The sequence below is a fragment of the Amphiura filiformis genome, chromosome 3 (genome assembly GCF_039555335.1).
Source record: "Amphiura filiformis chromosome 3, Afil_fr2py, whole genome shotgun sequence".
NCBI lineage: Eukaryota > Metazoa > Echinodermata > Ophiuroidea > Amphilepidida > Amphiuridae > Amphiura > Amphiura filiformis.
The window spans coordinates 22,659,005-22,677,424 of record NC_092630.1 but is presented as its reverse complement, the minus strand read 5'-3'; the positions used below and the strand labels follow the sequence as shown (position 1 = coordinate 22,677,424).

Below are 18,420 nucleotides of genomic sequence, written 5' to 3'. Positions count from 1 at the left end.
GTCACATTCCAATATGGCAGATTTCCAACAGCATTACTCACAGGGCTATAATATATGCCTACAGAGTCTGCACTCTCTTAATCTAACTGCCTTGGTGCATACAAACAAGACAAACAAACATACACACAAACAAATGGACAAAGAATTTAACACAATCCTACCTGGCATGGCATTGACATAGTTGTGGTCAGAATGTCTCTTTCTTTGCTGATTGGGGGAATGCTACAGAAAGAATGAAAAGGTCATGTGTAAGCTAATTAGAAAGTTCTGAGGCAATGTGAAAGGCAAGAATTTGAGATCAGTGGGGGCGCGGGTGGGTTGGTAAAAAGTTAAGAGTCAGGCTGGTAAGTTTTGGGCCATGCAAACTTGGGCAAATCACAATTTTATGTGGGTACTACAGGTAAATTAAGTAATTCTTGGCCAAGCTGGAACATGCATGTTGCGTCCATGTAGCGTACTAAGCGTGTATACAATGCAAGGCATGTGTATGGTTTCTTCTGTACCACGCAATGTGTGTGTGTGTTTATCGCGGAGCCACTAGCATTCATAGTGTTCGAGCTTGGCCAAGAATTACTTAATTTACCTGTAGTTCGAGATCTGTTATACTATTTTTCATCATGGCGATTTTTGTCAAAAATATGTCACTGCATGCACCAATGTACACACACACACACACACCTACAAATCCCCTCCCCCTCCCCCACACACACTGCTGTTTTACAATAATTAACCCCCTGAGCACTACCTGCCGATATAAAATTGCCTCTGATTGGTCAGTTACATGATATCTTCATTTTAATCACCAATCAGAATGGAATTTTGTAAATAATTCACCCCAATTTATTTGCGTGGTGAAATTATTCTAACAATGTTGCTGATTGGTCCAATTGATAATGAAAACTCCTTTTTGACCAATAGGCAGGTAGTTCTTATGGGGTTAAGCAGCAACTTACAGCTACTTTACCAGCTCCTGGTGGCATCCTTGGTTTGTCCATCTGCAAAATATAACAAAAATATCAAAGATTACTTCCAATTTATTACTGAATCGGGGTATCAGTCCTCATTCCTACCCTTAGGGTCAGATTTGGCCTTCACCAAAGAAGGATAAGTTTCTGATGATTCATCAAAAAAGTTTCAAATTAAAAAAAAATAACAACAACAACAATATATAACAACAACAAAAACAATTCAAGGTCAAACTTTGAGATTTTGGTAAATGAAAAAAAAAAAAAAATCATATTTTTCTTATAAACCCCAGTAACATTTTATAGGCTTGAAGTATATCCTTCCACAAAGCTTGGGAGTTGTGATCAGAATCAGGGATGAAAACAAGCATTGACATAATTTCCTGAAACTGCTTTAACATTTCCTGAAAATGTGCATTTCCCTACAGACGAATCCAATTTCACGCATTCCTACACCTCAATGGCAGCCATAGCTGGGTCCCCCTTTAGGTCTATCCCACCTAAAATGTGAAATGATGTGGCATTGGCGGAGATATTAAACTGCATTCCATCACCATGATACACATAGACAAAGGAATTATGAAAATGTACAACACAATACAATTCAACATCGATTTTTAAGCGGATTTAATCCACCCAATTGAGCAGTAACAACACTAGTTTTGTGCAGACGGGACCCAGTAATGGCTGACTGAATTCTGACCATCACTTGACTCGTTGGCTTCGTCTATACCATTTCCAGGGAGGATCCATGCAAATTTCCTGAAATCAGGAAATTTCCTGAAGATTTACATCCCTGCAGAATAGTAATTACATAACTGGACACTAAAATTGAAACCTTTAGTAACTAGAATTATGCGGTTTGTAATTAATAATATGCAAAGAACACAACACAAACTATACAACAAATAGCACAAAACTATATACAACACATGAGGCCGTCATACCTTAATTGTCATCATACCGTAAAACCCCGTCTACAAGCATATAGAGTGCTTCTGATGAAAGCTACATTAATCCAGGCACCATTATGGAGTTCGAACGAATAAATTAAGGATCCAAGTATATGCAAACAAGTATTATTTTAAGACCAATCTATTGTATTGGTATATTTACGCTTGCTTCGAATTAATTTAGCTTTCATAAAAAACACTATATATGCTTGTAGACGGGGTTTTACGGTATCACGTTTGAAGTTGATCAGTTTATGTGTTTAAACTACAGAGTGGATAAATGGAATATCCAGCAAAATATGCAAATAAGCTTGTTAATATTCATAAATTTGCAAATAACTTGCAACATGTGAGGCCACCATACCCTATCACCATACCATGCAAATTTGAAGTTGATCAATTATTGTCCTGAAGCTGCAAAGTGGATTAATGAAAATTGAGGCAAAATATGCAAATAAGCTCTTTAATATTTATATTTATGCAAGTAACATGACCCAAAACTATACAACACATGAGGCCACCATAACCTATCACCCTACCAAGTTTGAAGTTGATCAGTTATTGTGTTAAAGTTGCACAGTGGATTAATGATTTTGCTTCTGCCCAGCCAGGTAAGCCTTCAGAAAACCAATGCCAATACCACCATACAAAATTAGTTAAATCCAAGAATGAACTTCAAAACCGCTTCAAATTTATAAAACTTCAGATACCACTTGATATCATCAGCTAACAGAAATTTTATGGTGATCACAGCTGATGACGTTAGATCATGTATGTGAAACAATCTGATCCACTTAGGACGAAGTTTGATATTTTGAGTTATATACCTCATATATAGATTCCTGTCATCTGATTGGTTGAATGTGCAGTCATTGAATTAACTATGCTCTCAAAATGAACTATGGACTGGTCCATGGAAATGAACTATGGACCGGTCACGTGCGTCCTGATCAAACTGCGCAATCGCAACATCCACGTATCCATTCGGTATATAAAACAAATATTGACTGCTTTATTCGGGGCATGGTTAAGATTATCGGCCCGCGGTTATCTCAAAACAAAATGGTTTTGAATCACCTTGGGCCTATAATCTTAACCATGCCCCTCATAGCAGTCAATATTTGTATATTATTTACCATTACCATACTTGTATGTGGTTACAAAGTTATGAGCTTTTTATACATCCATTTTCTTTCGTGTTTTTATGTTTTGCTTCGTCTTTTTTGTCCATCTTACTTTCATCATTGCTGAGTTTGATCTGATTGGATTGGATCATGTCACATACTCTCTCGTTAATATCCGGGGCGTTGCATTTTCCAAACGGGGTACATTAATGGAAGGTCTTTTTCACAATGATAATTCCCATTAAAAGCATAGCTTAAGTCTCTTTGGCTTATAATAGGCAAAAATTATTCTGTTTTTGTTACTGCGGGCGTCAGTAAAGTCCCAATTCATGCTCGTGTAAATTTACATTCATACATTACGCAAAGAGCAATTAGCGTGAGTGCCGTGTGCAACTGGGTGTACACCATTATATAGCAATTCACAGATATGTTATGAGTCTTGATATTTTTGCACCTATTATAAGCCAAACAAACTTAATACCGAACTGTGCCTTCGTTTAATTGACAGATGGCGTCAGACGCAATTTTGTCTTAGATTATAGAGAGAATACTGTATGACACGGAATGACCCAGCAGCTGTGTTATACAGGGTGTCCCAAAAGTAACTTAACATTGTGAATTGGCCATAATGTAACTGATTTTGTGGGTTTGATACACACATATGTACAGTCGCACAGTAAGGTCAAGGGGTCATCAATAATGCTGTTTTTGGTATCAGAATAATTCTAAAAGATCAATCTATGTGAATATGTTCTTCATTTTGGTATGAAGTAAGAAATATTTGAGATATGGCAAATTCACAATGTTAAGTTACTTTTGGGACACGCTGTACATACCTGTGGTGATTGCAGGGATACCAACTCATATTGATCCTATTAAAATATGCAAAGGCATTTCATAATGTGAGCAAGGACATGGCTAGCTAGAACAAGAGCACCAATGGCGCTGTGGCTCTGTGCTTTTTTGAATGTGAAAGTAATTGCAGTCGAATGTGCAACAGGTGAAATCATATACATTGTATGTGCCAGATCACATGCAATCATACATCTTGCTGGTTGGTAGCTATATCTTATTTGCAGAGCATAATACATCCATCAATAAGTTTCATATCCACATGAGGTTTTAGTAATTTGACCACAGATGACCCTGAGTGACCTTGGATGACCCCAAAATGACATTCCAAAAATTTGGCTTGAATTGTTGACTGTACCCACCAAGTTTCATGCCCATGCGAGTTTTTAGTAACTTAACCTTAGATGACCCCTGGGTGACCTCGGATGACCCCGAAATGACCTTCCAAAAATTTGACTCTAAATGTTGACTGTACCCACAAAGTTTCATGCCCATACAACAGTTTCTAGTAATTTGACCTCAGATGACCCCTTGGTGACCTCAGATGACCCCGAAATAACCGTCTAAAAATTTGACTCTAAATGTTAAGTGTACCCACCAAGTTTCATGCCCATACAAGTTTTTAGTAATTTGACCTCAGGTGACCCCTTGGTGACCTCGGATGACCCGAAATGACCGTCCGATAATTTGACTCTAAATGTTGACTGTACCCACCAAGTTTCATGCCCATACGAAGTTTTTAGAAATTTGACCTCAGATGACCCCTTGTGAGCTCAGATGACCCCGAAATAACCGTCCAAAATTTGACTCATGTTAAGTGTATCCATCAAGTTTCATGCTCATACGACAGTTTTAGTAATTTGACCTCGGATGACCCCTAAGTGACCTCGGATGACCCCAAAATGACCGTCAGAAAATTTGACTCTAAATGTTAACTGTACCCACCAAGTTTCATGCCCATACGACAGTTTTTAGTAATTTGACCTTAGATGACCCCTGGATGACCTCGAAATGACCTTCACCCACTAACCAATACAAACTTGTTCTGTCTGGGGTCAAGATGCACCCGCCCACCAAGTTTGAAGAACGTGCGACCCCTAGTCTCCGAGAAAATAGGTTTTAGCATATTATGCATAAATTATGCAAATTAGGTAGGTAATTACCATATTTTGCGCTGAAAATCGAATCAGGTCGAGATCCTCTGGTCATGCTTCCCCCACCACGTTTCATCATCATAGGGCTTAGCATTCTTACGGATCCCCAGAAACAGCTTCACAAGGCGGATTTCTTCAGATTTCCAACCATTTTGTAGAAGCGTTGCCCGCATAAATTATGCAACTTAACAACTAAATGCGCATACTTTTCGCCAAAAACTAATCAGGTGATCAGCAGGTGTGTATCATTCCTGTCACAAGGTTTCGATTACCATGCGCCGCTATCAACTTGCGCTGATATTCGATAAATTATGCAAATTAGCTATGTTAATTTGCATATTTTCACCGAAAACATATGATTACGGAGCAAACTTGGATACCCTTCCTCCCACCAAGTAGCGCCCCGAGGTCTTACGGTTCCCCAGATACAGCTCCGGACGGACATTCGGACATCCCACCCCACACACAGACGGAAATAGTGATTACTAAGTCCCATCCTGAACAAAGTTCAGAAATGAAATTTTATCAATTTGCGCTGATTTTCGATAAATTATGCAAATTAGCTATGTTAATTTGCATTATTTTTCACCGAAAACATACAATTACGGAGCAAACTTAGATAACCTTCCTCCCACCAAGTAGCGTCCCGTGAGGTCTTACAGTTCCCCAGATACAGCTCCGGACGGACACACGGACATCCACACCCCGGACAGACAGAAATACTGAGGCGAGACAAAAAATGAAATTTTATAACAAAATTTTGTGACTTGAGATCATTTGCATTTTTTGTAAACACCAAAACTGTTCTGTCCTGACATGTCTGTTGTGTCATGTGTGTTGAACCGGTCCAACCGAACAATCGTAAGTTCTGTTCGGATCTGGATCTGCCTGGATGCTGTACTCCGATTAAGCAGGACTAGCCTACATCACATCAGTGTTTATTTCTGATAGATTTCACTTCATGATTTTTTCTTCAATTTCATCACTTACGAAAGTACAAAAGTAGACAATCTAGTAGTCAGTATAACCTCGGAGCAGTTAGGTATGCGTGTGAGACCTACGTACATGGAATAGTAGTACATGGCTTCCGAATTTGGAACTTCACATGTTCAACTTGTCATGCCGGTCGAGTCCCGCGTTTACAACTAAAATCAAACCACTTCTAGATTAAGTCCATCGCTGAATTTTACAAATAACTTAAATAAACATCTTTATATTTAATTAAAAAATATTATGGTATGCTCAGTAAATGCTTGGAATGACATTTACCAGAAGCTCATGAGCTCATGTAAACAAACTAGCGTATTTTCACCTCGATTATGCACCGTAGCTCTCTGTGGTTGAGTTTGCAAGGTCAGTGGGTCAGTGAACTTAGTCTCCTATGCAGCCAGTTTGGTTACGCTCCCTCCACAAAAATGTTTGTGTGGAAGGGCGGAACCAAACTGGCTGCTGTGGAGACTACTGCAAGAATCGATCAATCACACAAAACTGTTTGCTGATTGGTTCAGAAATGGTGATGTCATCAATCAAGAAAAACTAATCGATTTATTGGTTCAAAATAGCCTCATAGAAAAGTACGAAGTTTGTTGAGCATCGCAGCTTATCGGTAAAAAGCGTGACCTTTAACAAAAAAATCGGCACAGTGCTTTTCAGTACTGCACTTGCATAAGCCAAATAGTCCCCAGAAAAGTCATTTGTTCAGATTTATTCGGGATTTATTCAAGATTCAGACATGTTCTTGACTATTTTTTGACATTCCTTACCTATCTCTTTATTGAAATTATAAAGAAATAGTGAAGAAAAGTTAAGAAGTAGTCAAATAATTTCTGATCTGAACTAAATCTTAAGAAATGTACCTCCATTGGTTTCCGTCTGTATTACGCATCTTAAATTATACAGACCAAAATAATCTCTAGCACACACAGGGAACCAAGATATAACTCGATTATCGTGACTATTTTGGTCTTTTTTACCCAAAAATAATACTTTTATCGCCTGAATTTCAATAAAATCTGGAGTGCAATCGATTCAAAAATAACTTAGCCAAACTTAGAAAGCGAAACTTAAGCCTTCATATCAGTCATTAAATGATCCTTAGCATAAAAACCAACAGCGTATTGTGGCCTGAAAATGAATGCTAGTTAGTTGCATGACAAAGGCACTGATAAGCTCCGCTCAGAGCCAAAAAATTGACTTCCCTGTAATCTTGCTCTAAGACAATGTCAGTGAGGATACACATAGGCATATGTGATGTGTTACACAGCCAGCTGATCTTTTTTTTTTCCTGACAAGGACTTTTAAATGTAGAGGTTTGAGTCACATGTCACCCCAGACCACTATTTGCAAAAGTAACGGTTATTGTTCAATTTGCTTGCCACGCTTAAAACAGAAGACCGTAAGAGCATGTATAAAAAATAAGCAAAAGCGATTGGACATTAAATGTGTCTTTCATGATGTCCGGAAATTCACCTTAATTTAATCCCCTGAATCCTTTTACAAAGTATGTCTTCATCAATGAGCACATCATCAATTGTGCATGTTGGACTGTGCAGTAAAGGTATGCCCATCGATGACATATTCTCAGTTATATTTTCAAAAGCTTTGACTACAGGCCTGTGGACATGTGATGAGATGAAAGCAAGGTCATTCCATGGGAAATCCCCAAATTTGAGCCAATTTTAAGTGGAGAGCTTTATCCCACTGGGTGATCTGACACAGAATGACCCAGCAGCCGAGTAATGCTTATGCTTACCTGTGGTGGTTTCAGGTGCACATTTTCATAGACTCTTGAGTAGTCATCAAATTTCTCCTCCAACTGCTTGTTAAACATGGCTGCCACAGCTCGATGTACCAACTCATATTGATCCTATTAAAATATGCAAAGGTATTTCATAATGTGAGCAAGGGCATGTCTAGGCAGAAAAATCTGCGTTCCCTATAATCAAAGAAACACCCTTGTTTACATCATCAATATTACCAGACGTTTCAAATTATGGTGTCCAGATGGACCAGATCTTTCAACTTGGAACAATACAGAGTCTCTTATTATTTTACTGTGCAAAAAGACCATAAAACTTGACCTGATTGTTGGTTTATGATTTCCCCCCCAACATTTTAACAATTAGACAAACATGTACGAGTGTGAACGTGTGGTAACCTAGATTGATCAAATCAGGTGATGAATATTTATATTACACCTCAATATTGGATTCAGGAAAGGAAGGTAATGCAACAGTCCTTTTTTCCAACACTTAAGTTGATGCATATGTTAAGCAGGTGTTTGTACTGCAAGTCCTTGATGACAGATTTACACCAAATTAGCCATAACAAAGATCTCAATACAGTCAGTTCCTTTCAATGTAAAGATAATAGCAACCTACCCTTGTTTGTACCATTGCTGGTCTCTGTCTTCTCATTTCTTGCACAAGTTCATATAAACTGAAGTCAGCCCCAATAGCCTGAAAAACAAAACAAAAGAAAAAAACCTTGATAGTACTTCACAGATACATCAAATTGCAAACATCTATCAACATAGGTACAAATTCTTCACCCAAAACCAGAATTTTGCAGTTCTCGGCTTGCGTTGTTCCTCATGAAAAGTGTCCTAAAAAAGCTGTAGACAATTCTTTAAAAATAAGTAAAGAGGTCGATATGCTTTGTTACAGCAGGTTTCGCTTTCATTGTCATTTTACCAGGGGCGAAAGAAAAATTGGGGAAACAAATGATTACGACAGAATCATCATAGAGTTGTATATTGAATAAGAGAGAAGACACCAGGGGAGGAATCACTGAAAAATCTATCAGGGGAGAGAAATGTCCATATGCTTTGTTCCGCCAGGTTTTCCTACCACACGCCTTACCAGTTCCGAGAACTTGTGCTCACAAGTTTTGATTTATGCAAATGAGCTACCAAATTAGCGTATTTGCAACATAACTAGTGGAATTTAAAGACTGCCAATTGACACCCTTCCACCAAGTCACATCTCTATACACCGTACCAGTTCAGAGAAATTGACTCGCAAGCATGGATGGACAGAATGTGAACTTGTGCTTAAGTTTCAACTTATGTAAATGAGCTACTAAATTAACATATTCTAGTCTGAATTTAACAAATGTTTTCCTCACCAACACCCCAGCAAGTGGTCACACCAGCGATTGAAGTAAACTAACCTACAATGATTGTACAATCCTAGAAAAAATGTGTTGAGACACTTGCTGCATCATGCTCATTGTTTTCCGCACCATTCACATATTTTTTACTTGGTGTATTACAAACAATGTGCATGCAGCCTGAACCCTCCTTGAAGTTATATATTCCTCCTACCCCCGCAAACCAATGTTGCCAGGCCTAACAACATGGCTGACGATATGACTCCAATCAACATTGTACGAGGGGGACAGGAGGTCGATTTTAATGCATGGTAGTAAAGTGTCCCACAAATTTTTTTCCACGATTGTAGGTCTCTTGCTTGCATCCGAGGAGAGTAAACTCTACCCATTGCACCACACTCTATCAAGAAAACTGGAGTACAGACTCATTCTTTGAACGATCATTTCTTAACTTACTTCTTGCTTAAGTTGATTGAAGACAAAATCAATGACACAAATAGTACCTGTTCTTCCACAGCCAGCACTAGTAAAGAAAAATAAAAAAAATAAAAGAATTAAACATTATATTTTAAAGTGTGACAGGCTGAATCATTTCACTCATGTCACACTCTATATATAAACACAAGCAACAAATTCTTTCAATGTAATTAAGTACTAATGATAAAAGAATCTCATTATCAAATATTAATTCATTTTAATGTTAAAAATACTCCTATAAATATTTTGCTTGTTTCGCATGAACATAAACAAAATATGTTCTGCATATCATGTATGTGTGCAAATATCCTACCCCACCCTGAAAAGGCAAATGCCATGATCTTAGAAGGGTTGGGGGTTTGGGGAATTCAAGCTAATTTCCTCATTAGTATTATTACATCAATATCTCACATACATTGTATGCACACAAGTGTTTTCACTTACAATGTATAGCGAGTTTCATTCTCGGTACATGTAGCATTCAGTAATGGAACTATGTTGTTCTGAAGAAAATGATTCAGTTTCAATATCATATAGGCCTATACATGTAGTCCTGAAATCCATTTTGATCAAAAGTGAAAATTCTAAGAATCCTTTGCAAAGTATGTCTGCATCGATATGTACATCGTCACTGCGTACGTCACACCGAGTAGTAACTGTGTGCCCATCCATGATCACATATTCTTGGTATAAATTTGCAAATTCTTTTGGGAATTATCGAGATGACCTACATGTATTGGTGGCTATGTATTCGCTGATCGCGCCGTCATCTCAAAACGAGGTTCTACCTGCAAAATGCATGTTATGTGTGCGCACGTCATGTCAAACGCATGCTTTAATTTCTGCATACCCTTTGCAAAAGCCTTCTGCTGTGTTGCTAGAAAAGCGCGAGAAACAAAAATGCACATTTTGTGCATACATTGGCAGGGAGAACCTCATTTTGGTAGCAAGATGGCGGATCTGTGCAAAGGGTAATGACCCATCTTACCTGCAGTGTATTAATAGCGGTACATCATCATGTGGTTGATATTCCCGCACAAGCTTAACCATATCTATGATAGGTAGTACGGAATTAGGCACACCATGGTCCGGCCATGCGGTGTAGTGAAACTGGTTTATTACTCTTTCTTCTTCCTGAAAAGAACAAAATATTGCCATTATGTAATATCTGAGACAAAAAATATGTACATGCAAAAGGCTTATAGGTGGAAAATACAGATTGTAAAAGAGCAGGCTCTTACGTACTTACTTGGAAATTACCCTAAATGAAGCCAATAATCGTATTTTTTATTTTTCAGGATATTTCCATACGCCTTGTGGCTCTTGTGTTAAGGTAATGAGACAAAATCAAAGAGTACCGACTCCGCCATGTTTAAGTATAGCTCACTGAGGCCACTTGATGTACCACTGATTAAACGGAACAGGCTCCGACTCATAATCAGAAGGTTGCGGGTTTGAGCTCCAGCGACACCATCGTGTTGTGCCCTTGAGTAAGGCACTTTATCTTGAATACTCCTCTCCACCCAAGTGTATAAATGGGTACCGGTATTATTAAATGCTGGGAAGGTAACAGACTCGCTGTGGATGAGGTGTAGGGATCCCCCTATTGCAACATTACATGGAGGAGTCTGGCCCAATCGCCAATGAAAGCGAGATCGTCTCCTTTACCTTTTATATGTACCTCCGAATTATTTCGCTCTGAGCCTGGCAAGCTTTGATTCAAACAAAGATCTTTTATTTTCAGGATCTTTGATTCAAAGTGTGTGGTTTTGTTCCGTGTTCTGAATGCGCAAACATTTGTAACGCTCAATCTAATAAATGCAAATAATCATTTAATTTCAGGTTCTTGCTGATACATGTAAATGCAAAGGGTACAGCCTCCATGAGCGACAAACCAAAATGGTGGATTTACCATAGCATCTTTGGTTAAAGCCGAAAATGTCCCATAACAAAATTTTCGGATGTTTTCCCCCTCCGGAGAAAAAATCATGGACATGGGGCATAAATGACACGACACCCCTTATGGGCTAAAAATATCCCAAAACAAAATTTTCAGGTGTTTTCCCCCTCCCGAGAAAAAAAATTAATGAACATGGGGCATAAATGACACTCCATATATCAAGCCTTGGGATCTCTTTATGGAACCCATACTATTCCTGTTGTGTAATCTTTACTTTTTTCAATATTTCAGCGCAAACAATGCTAGGTCACACTCCCATTCCAATTAACCTTAATTCAGTTGGTTGAATTATAGGAAAGGTTTATGATTGTTAACAAACTCACTTATTAAATTTTTGACAAGTCACTATTGGACCCCAAATATTTCATTTGAACCCAATAGTCACTATATACCGACAAACACCTTAAGAATGTCTGTTGTTATGAATTGAATGACTAAGTCAACATCTATTTCCTTCCTATTCTCACAAAATGACCCAATAATATAACCTAATAATGAGAGATGCATTTAATCCAAACTTGCCTGTATTTTTTGTCCAATAGTTGTCCTTTATACACACTGCTGACTGAAAAATTACAACTTTTCACCAAGATCCAAATTTTTTAGTTTCTTTCTGTGTGAATGTCTCAACCTCAACAGATAATGGCAATTTCCACTCTTTTTTGATTTGTGACGAATAAGAAAATATTCAAGTTATTCCTTCCTTCAGTTTACATTATTGAAGGAATACACTCTTCAGTGACCGTCTTGAACTGACATCCTTAACCCCATGAGAACTACCTGCCGATTGGCCAAAAAGAAGTTTTCAGTATCGACTGGACCAATCAGCAACATTGTTAGAATAATTTCACCACACAAAAAATTTGGGGTGAATTATTTGCAACGCTCCATTCTGATTGGTGATTAAAGTGGCGATATCACATAATTGACCAATCAGAGGCAATGTTAGATCAGTAGGTACTAGTGCTCAGGGGGTTAAATGGTAACTGTGACTTACAGAAAGAGCCGATTATATATACATTTATCATACCACTAAGGTAAACATCAAAGAACACCGCTAACCTGATATATTTTCGTATCTAGTCAGTGAGTGCGTATTTTACGCTTTATATCTAGTCAGTGAGAGCGTATTTGCAAGGCCGATACGGCGATGTACGGCGAGGTACGCGGCGTGTAAAAGCGAATCGCGTAAACCGGGCGCGTAAAATGCACGCAACCTGTAATACGCGGAACAGTCATCTATTTTTGTAATATTTTTCCTATTTGGCAGGAATTAAAATGTTTAAAAACGTAATTATTTCAATATTTAGAATGACTTTGTGGTATGATAAATTCGTTATTAGGTTCAGCGTCGGTATGGTACGGGAAATTATCGTGTGCGAAGTGTCATACTGGGTTCAGCCTTCGGCTTCACCCAGTATGACACTTCGCGCACGCTAATTTCCCGTACCATACCTCCGCTTCACCTAATAACTAATAGTATTTAATCATCTCCACATGGGTGCCAACTGCAGACGACAAATTCCAAATTTTCTTGGAAAATCAACAAATTTCAGAATTGTACATTTTCATGACCATATTTGGAATTGCCATGACAAATGCATTAAAATGAGTACAAACAAATCCGGTCTTGATATTTTGAGAAGATACTTTAAAACTTGGGACTTTTTATGTTGAAGCCATATCATGCACATATTTTGCAGGGGGCTGCAAAAAAGAAGGGATGGAAGAAGAGGTGGTGGCTAAAAGAATTATGAAAGTAAAAAGGGGCATAAGAATTATGCAAAATGTATGAAAATTTTGAAAAAAATGGGACATCAAAATGTTGTGCTTTTAGTTTTAGGTCGCTAGTGCCTATAAACCTTGTAATAGGTGCCTCAACATGTTGACGTCTCTAATACATCAGGATGAAATACATTTTAGTGGACACTTTTTAAACTTGATTAGTGCAATCATTTTTAAGTAGTCTATTACCGTATTGGTCCGAGTATAGTCCCACCAGTTTTTAGGTGAACATTTGTCACAATTGGGGGTGGGATTATACTCAGATTTCAAAAAAAAGAAAAAATTATTATTATTTTTTTTTGGTTTTGGAGTGTCCCTAGACTATACTCGGACGAATACGGTACTGTGGATGGTGCATGGTCTCTGTAACATCCCTGATTGGATACAATGGTGGAGTTGGGGGCGGGGCAACAGCCCAGACACCCACAAGGTCAAGAACACATCCATGGCTCATGAGTATATGTACTTACAGATCCTCTTTTGACCTTCAGTGTTCTTATTAAAAAGTCTGGTTGAACTCTTCTCTGCGAGATCTGTGGCAATGAAAAAGGAAGAAAAAAATATATTGTCATAAATCATTTCTTTAAATAAATCTTGGCAGAAAACAAGTACTTTCCAACTTGTATGATACTAACCAATCATAGGTAGTGGGAAGTTTGATTGACAGTGATGTCAGATGCAAACTAGTCTTCTGTCTCAGATAAGTCAGATTATAGGCTATAATTTATAGCCATGATCCAAAACTGCCTTGGGATTCAAGCTGTCAGTGCATGCCTTGTTGGTTTGTTTTTCAATTTTCCCCAATTTGGATATGATTAATTTAAATTAAATAACAATGAAACATCAATAACAGCCAGAAAAAAATATTATCAGCGGTTTAAAAACCACTGCAGAAAAATTGCTGAGCATAATTATCTATTATTTTCATAACACAATGACAGGTACATTTTTCCTGTTTCTAGTAATTTTGAAACTTTAATGACACAAATAATTATTTACTTCACGTCACAGGGGTCATGACTCATTAACCTATAAGTGAAATTCTTTGTCTCCTACCAATCATCATTGTTCTATTGCAATTTTCTTTGTTTGATATTTTTGCTGAATAACCATAAAACTTGTATTACTTCTGTTTATAAACAATGTACCCCACGTAATCTGAGTATTACTTCCATGTTCTGTTGGTGTGCACTCATCTGAGGAAACAGACAAGGTCAAGTACAATGATGCTTTTGTCCATAATGCTATATCATCATATTTGAAAAATGCTGGTTGTCACATGTTTTACATGGATTTTTTGTCTTTCACCAAGTCACTCTCTGTAGAACTTCATTTGTCATTGCGTCCTTGCCAAATCCATATTTTGAAGGTTGATCACAGGAAGTGCAAACTCGGTCGGAATAATTGGAACATGTCCATTATTTTTGTGTTTACTACTTTTCACTATCAGTGTTTAGAATCACAATGAACATACATGTTCTTAAAAGGACAATCATAGGTGTTATGTACAATCAGTGGCGGTGCATTGGGGAAAGGTGGTATGGACTTTTGTTCCACAGTAAAAAACCAAATTTACAAATATTTCTGCAATTTCAACTATTTTGCATTGAACTTCTATGTTAAATGATCGAAAAACATGCCCATGTTCATTTGATCATTCATAACAGATCACGCTTATTTCATAGAACACTGAATAATAATAGTACATTCTGCAAGTGCTATTGTAGTTGGAATCCACAGACCCTTCACCTTAATCTCCCACACAGGGGTTGTAGATTTTAAATGGAGTCAAATCCCATTTGGAATTGAATTCACACTCCCTGTGTGGAAGATTAAGGTCATGTCTTCCCTAGTGGGTGTATGGATTTCATCTGGAATAGCCAAATGGCTGAACGTTGACCCAGTGTTGACTGCTCACATGTATCTTAACCAGTTTCCGAATTCAACCGTCTTACCGTTGCAAAAGTAAAAGTACATACTTTTATTTTACCTTCATGTGGAATCCCGTATTTTGTCTATCAGACTGCTTTTAAGTTATTGGCACATTTATGTTTGTTCAAGAATGCCAAATTTGAATTTTAGGGTGTTAGAATCTCACTTTTATCTCTTCAGAAGGCATCAGTTGATTTATGACCTGTGACTCATTGAGACCTTCATTAACACCTACCATGGAAACTTTGATATCATTGAAGTCTTTGATTTCACCTTCATCTACCCAGTATCTTTCACATTTGTGCTGGAAAAAGAAAAAGAAACAAATAACACATAATGTAAACCCATTATTGTATATATGGCAGTAATTGGTGAAGTAATGAGCATGCTCATATAACAAATCAAATTAGTAATGAAGCCCAAGTTTGTTACAAAGCAGACCCCTCCCCTCCTCCAGCCAGAATCCAAAAGTGGGGAAAACATAAAACTGAAGTTTTTAAGATTATAATGATTCAACATTTACCTTCTTAACTTCGATATATTCCCTTATTCCCTTAGGGTACAAACCAAAAGTTTGATGATATTCAATAAGTGAAAGTCCTTTCATTAGGGAGAAGTTGTCAAAAAGACTAGTTATGTTTGTAAAAAAACCAGTTAAATATTGGTCATGATTTTGGGTTAGAATTTTCAAAATTTCATGTTTCTGGGAGAGGCTAAGGCTCCTAACAAAAGCACTTTTGTTTATGTTCTCTTAGCAATGAATGCATTAGAGCTAACATACCAGTCTACAGGGGTTTTGCCTAAAATGCTCACTGATTTGCATGAAGTCTTTCCTTCCAGCAAGTGAATCAGCAAGTACACTTGCTTAGAGAAGATACACTTAGAAGAACATGACCCAATCAAGTAAAAAAAAGAAACAGAAATTCTTTCCTGGAAATCTTTGACATTTGTAGGGAACTTAAATAAATTATATTTTAAAGAAGATAAAAGTGAAATTGACACCTTTGTGGTAAATCTGGCTGATCTTCCCCGGAACTAAACATTTACCAAATTCAGATGCAACTTTATGTGATACATATATGCCATTTCCTGCCTTCTGTCAATTTTTATCAATACCGAGTGTCAGATATTTTTGTGTACTTTTTCTTTATATTATTAGAATTATTATTTTTTGAATGGATAAAAGATTACCAATGAGGTATAATCTAAGAGTACAGACTGAGCCGTGTTGCTCATGGAGGGCAAATAGTGTACCTTGAGATTATTACGCTATCAACTTTGATTTTAGAGCCAGGTTGTTCGCATACTGCGTATCTCTACATGCGCAAACCGTGTTAAGCCAAAGCTGAAAGACACAAATTGTTGGCCTGCTGATAATGCTTTAGGTACACTATTTGCCCTCCACGGGCGACAGACCAATATGGCAGATTTACCATAGCGTTACACACAGCAAATTTGAGTTGGTACTCTTTGGGTCTAATCTTTATGGTGGATCTACTGTAGCGTTCCACACAGGGCAATTTTGAGTTGGTAATCTTTGGATTTAATCTCTATGGTCGACTTACCATAGCATTACACACAGGGCATTTTGAGTTGGTATTCTTTGGGTCTAATCTCTATGTTGGATTACCATAGGCTTTATAGCCTTACACACAGAGCAATATTGAGTTGGTAATCTTTGAATTTAATCTCTGTGGCAGATTTACCATAGCGTTACACACAGAGCAATTTTGAGTCGGTACTCTGTGGGTAAATCTCTTTGGTGACTACAAAGGTATCTCATACTTAATATAACAATTGATATGAATTCAAAATTGACACAAAGCAGCCTTTGAATATATTACATTTTGGATTATGAAATCTTCATTGTTTCTGGTCTTACCTTTCCCATTTCATATTCATTGCATGACATTACAATTATTGTTGCATTTACGTCCCATATCATCCTCCAGAAATCCATCACAGTCTGTGGTAGTGGAGCCTGAGCTGCCACATAGGTGTTCTTACCACTGTAACCCTATAGCAAAGACAAAGAAAGAAAGTGGTAAAAGCATTGTATATTCTAACCTCAGATTTTGCTTTTATTAACTCTCACCCCTTTAGTTTGAGTTTGAGAGGAAGGTGCCTGTATGCTGCCCATCCAGGCACATAACCAGCATTGTCAGTCTGGGGGGAACGTCAATATCATCACTATCTCCCTCTCCTTACCCTTCTTTCTCTCTTTTCTCCCTTCTTCTTGTCCCCAGGGCCATTTTTCCGCTTCTCTGTCCCCATTTTAGGTGTCGGGGAGCAGTCTGCACCTCTACCCCAGCTGGTTACGCAACTGTTCCTACCCCTGTGCAGCTAAAAGAGGAGGAGTTAGCTGTGGCAGGGGTAGGGATGGTGAGCATGCTGAAAAGGAGGGAGGTTGGTGCACATGTGTGGTGGGTAGGGCACAGGGCAAAAAAGGCAGGCGTGTTGAGGGGGACCGGGAGGCACTGCGAGCCAGGAGATAAGAGGGTTCCTGGTTGTTAGTTATGGCATGGGTGGGAAACCGTCGGGCCCATGTTGCCTCTCCCTGTGAATATACCTCCGGGCTCATCTGACCAACACCATATAGCCCAAAAACCTAATTGATGACCAGATGGGGATTAGTGGAAGGTACCCTATGTGCTGCCCACCCTGGACACTAAACAGGGAGGCCCCAGCTTGTAGTATTTTGCAACATTCAGGTTAGGTTTAAGGGAACCATCAATATTTTAGTAGGCAGGGCAAATATTTTCCAAGCAAAAGGGGGGGGGGTATATTGCAGGCAAAATATTTGAGTGAATGCAAGGGAAAACACAAACTTTTTCATCCAAAAAAAATTGGAATTCCCCATCCACATTGGCACCACAAGCTAAGTCATTATTTATTCTTATTATACAGAATAAACCTATCCCATCATGCACTATTCATGGGGTATGACCCCAATAACCTCATAGATCATGTGCAGCTGATGAGAGTCACCAGATGATCTTCACAATTGTTGTCTTAATATCGCATTCTGATTCCATATGTGGATCATCGTAAAATCCATTGATATTACAAATATGTAATTATTGAAAGCATAAGTGATATGGTTGTAGA

At 38.0% G+C, this 18,420-nt stretch overlaps 1 protein-coding gene across 3 annotated transcripts in view; it reads right to left on the bottom strand.

Annotated features, from left to right (window-relative positions):
• The window catches only part of LOC140148225 (tyrosine-protein phosphatase non-receptor type 12-like), an 85,348-nt gene that overhangs the window by 31,940 nt on the left and 34,988 nt on the right, over positions 1-18,420 (bottom strand). For 2 of the 3 annotated variants that reach the window (XM_072170096.1, XM_072170094.1), the window contains exons 4-13: positions 17,195-17,329; positions 15,548-15,616; positions 13,851-13,913; positions 10,624-10,769; positions 9,615-9,681; positions 8,429-8,506; positions 7,801-7,914; positions 3,879-3,914; positions 954-995; positions 162-222 (exon numbers count right to left, since the gene is read on the bottom strand). In XM_072170096.1, coding sequence (XP_072026197.1) covers positions 162-222; positions 954-995; positions 3,879-3,914; positions 7,801-7,914; positions 8,429-8,506; positions 9,615-9,681; positions 10,624-10,769; positions 13,851-13,913; positions 15,548-15,616; positions 17,195-17,329 — 811 coding nt within the window. The remainder of the gene's footprint in view (positions 1-161; positions 223-953; positions 996-3,878; positions 3,915-7,800; positions 7,915-8,428; positions 8,507-9,614; positions 9,682-10,623; positions 10,770-13,850; positions 13,914-15,547; positions 15,617-17,194; positions 17,330-18,420) is intronic. The other variant, XM_072170095.1, reaches the window with a different exon arrangement.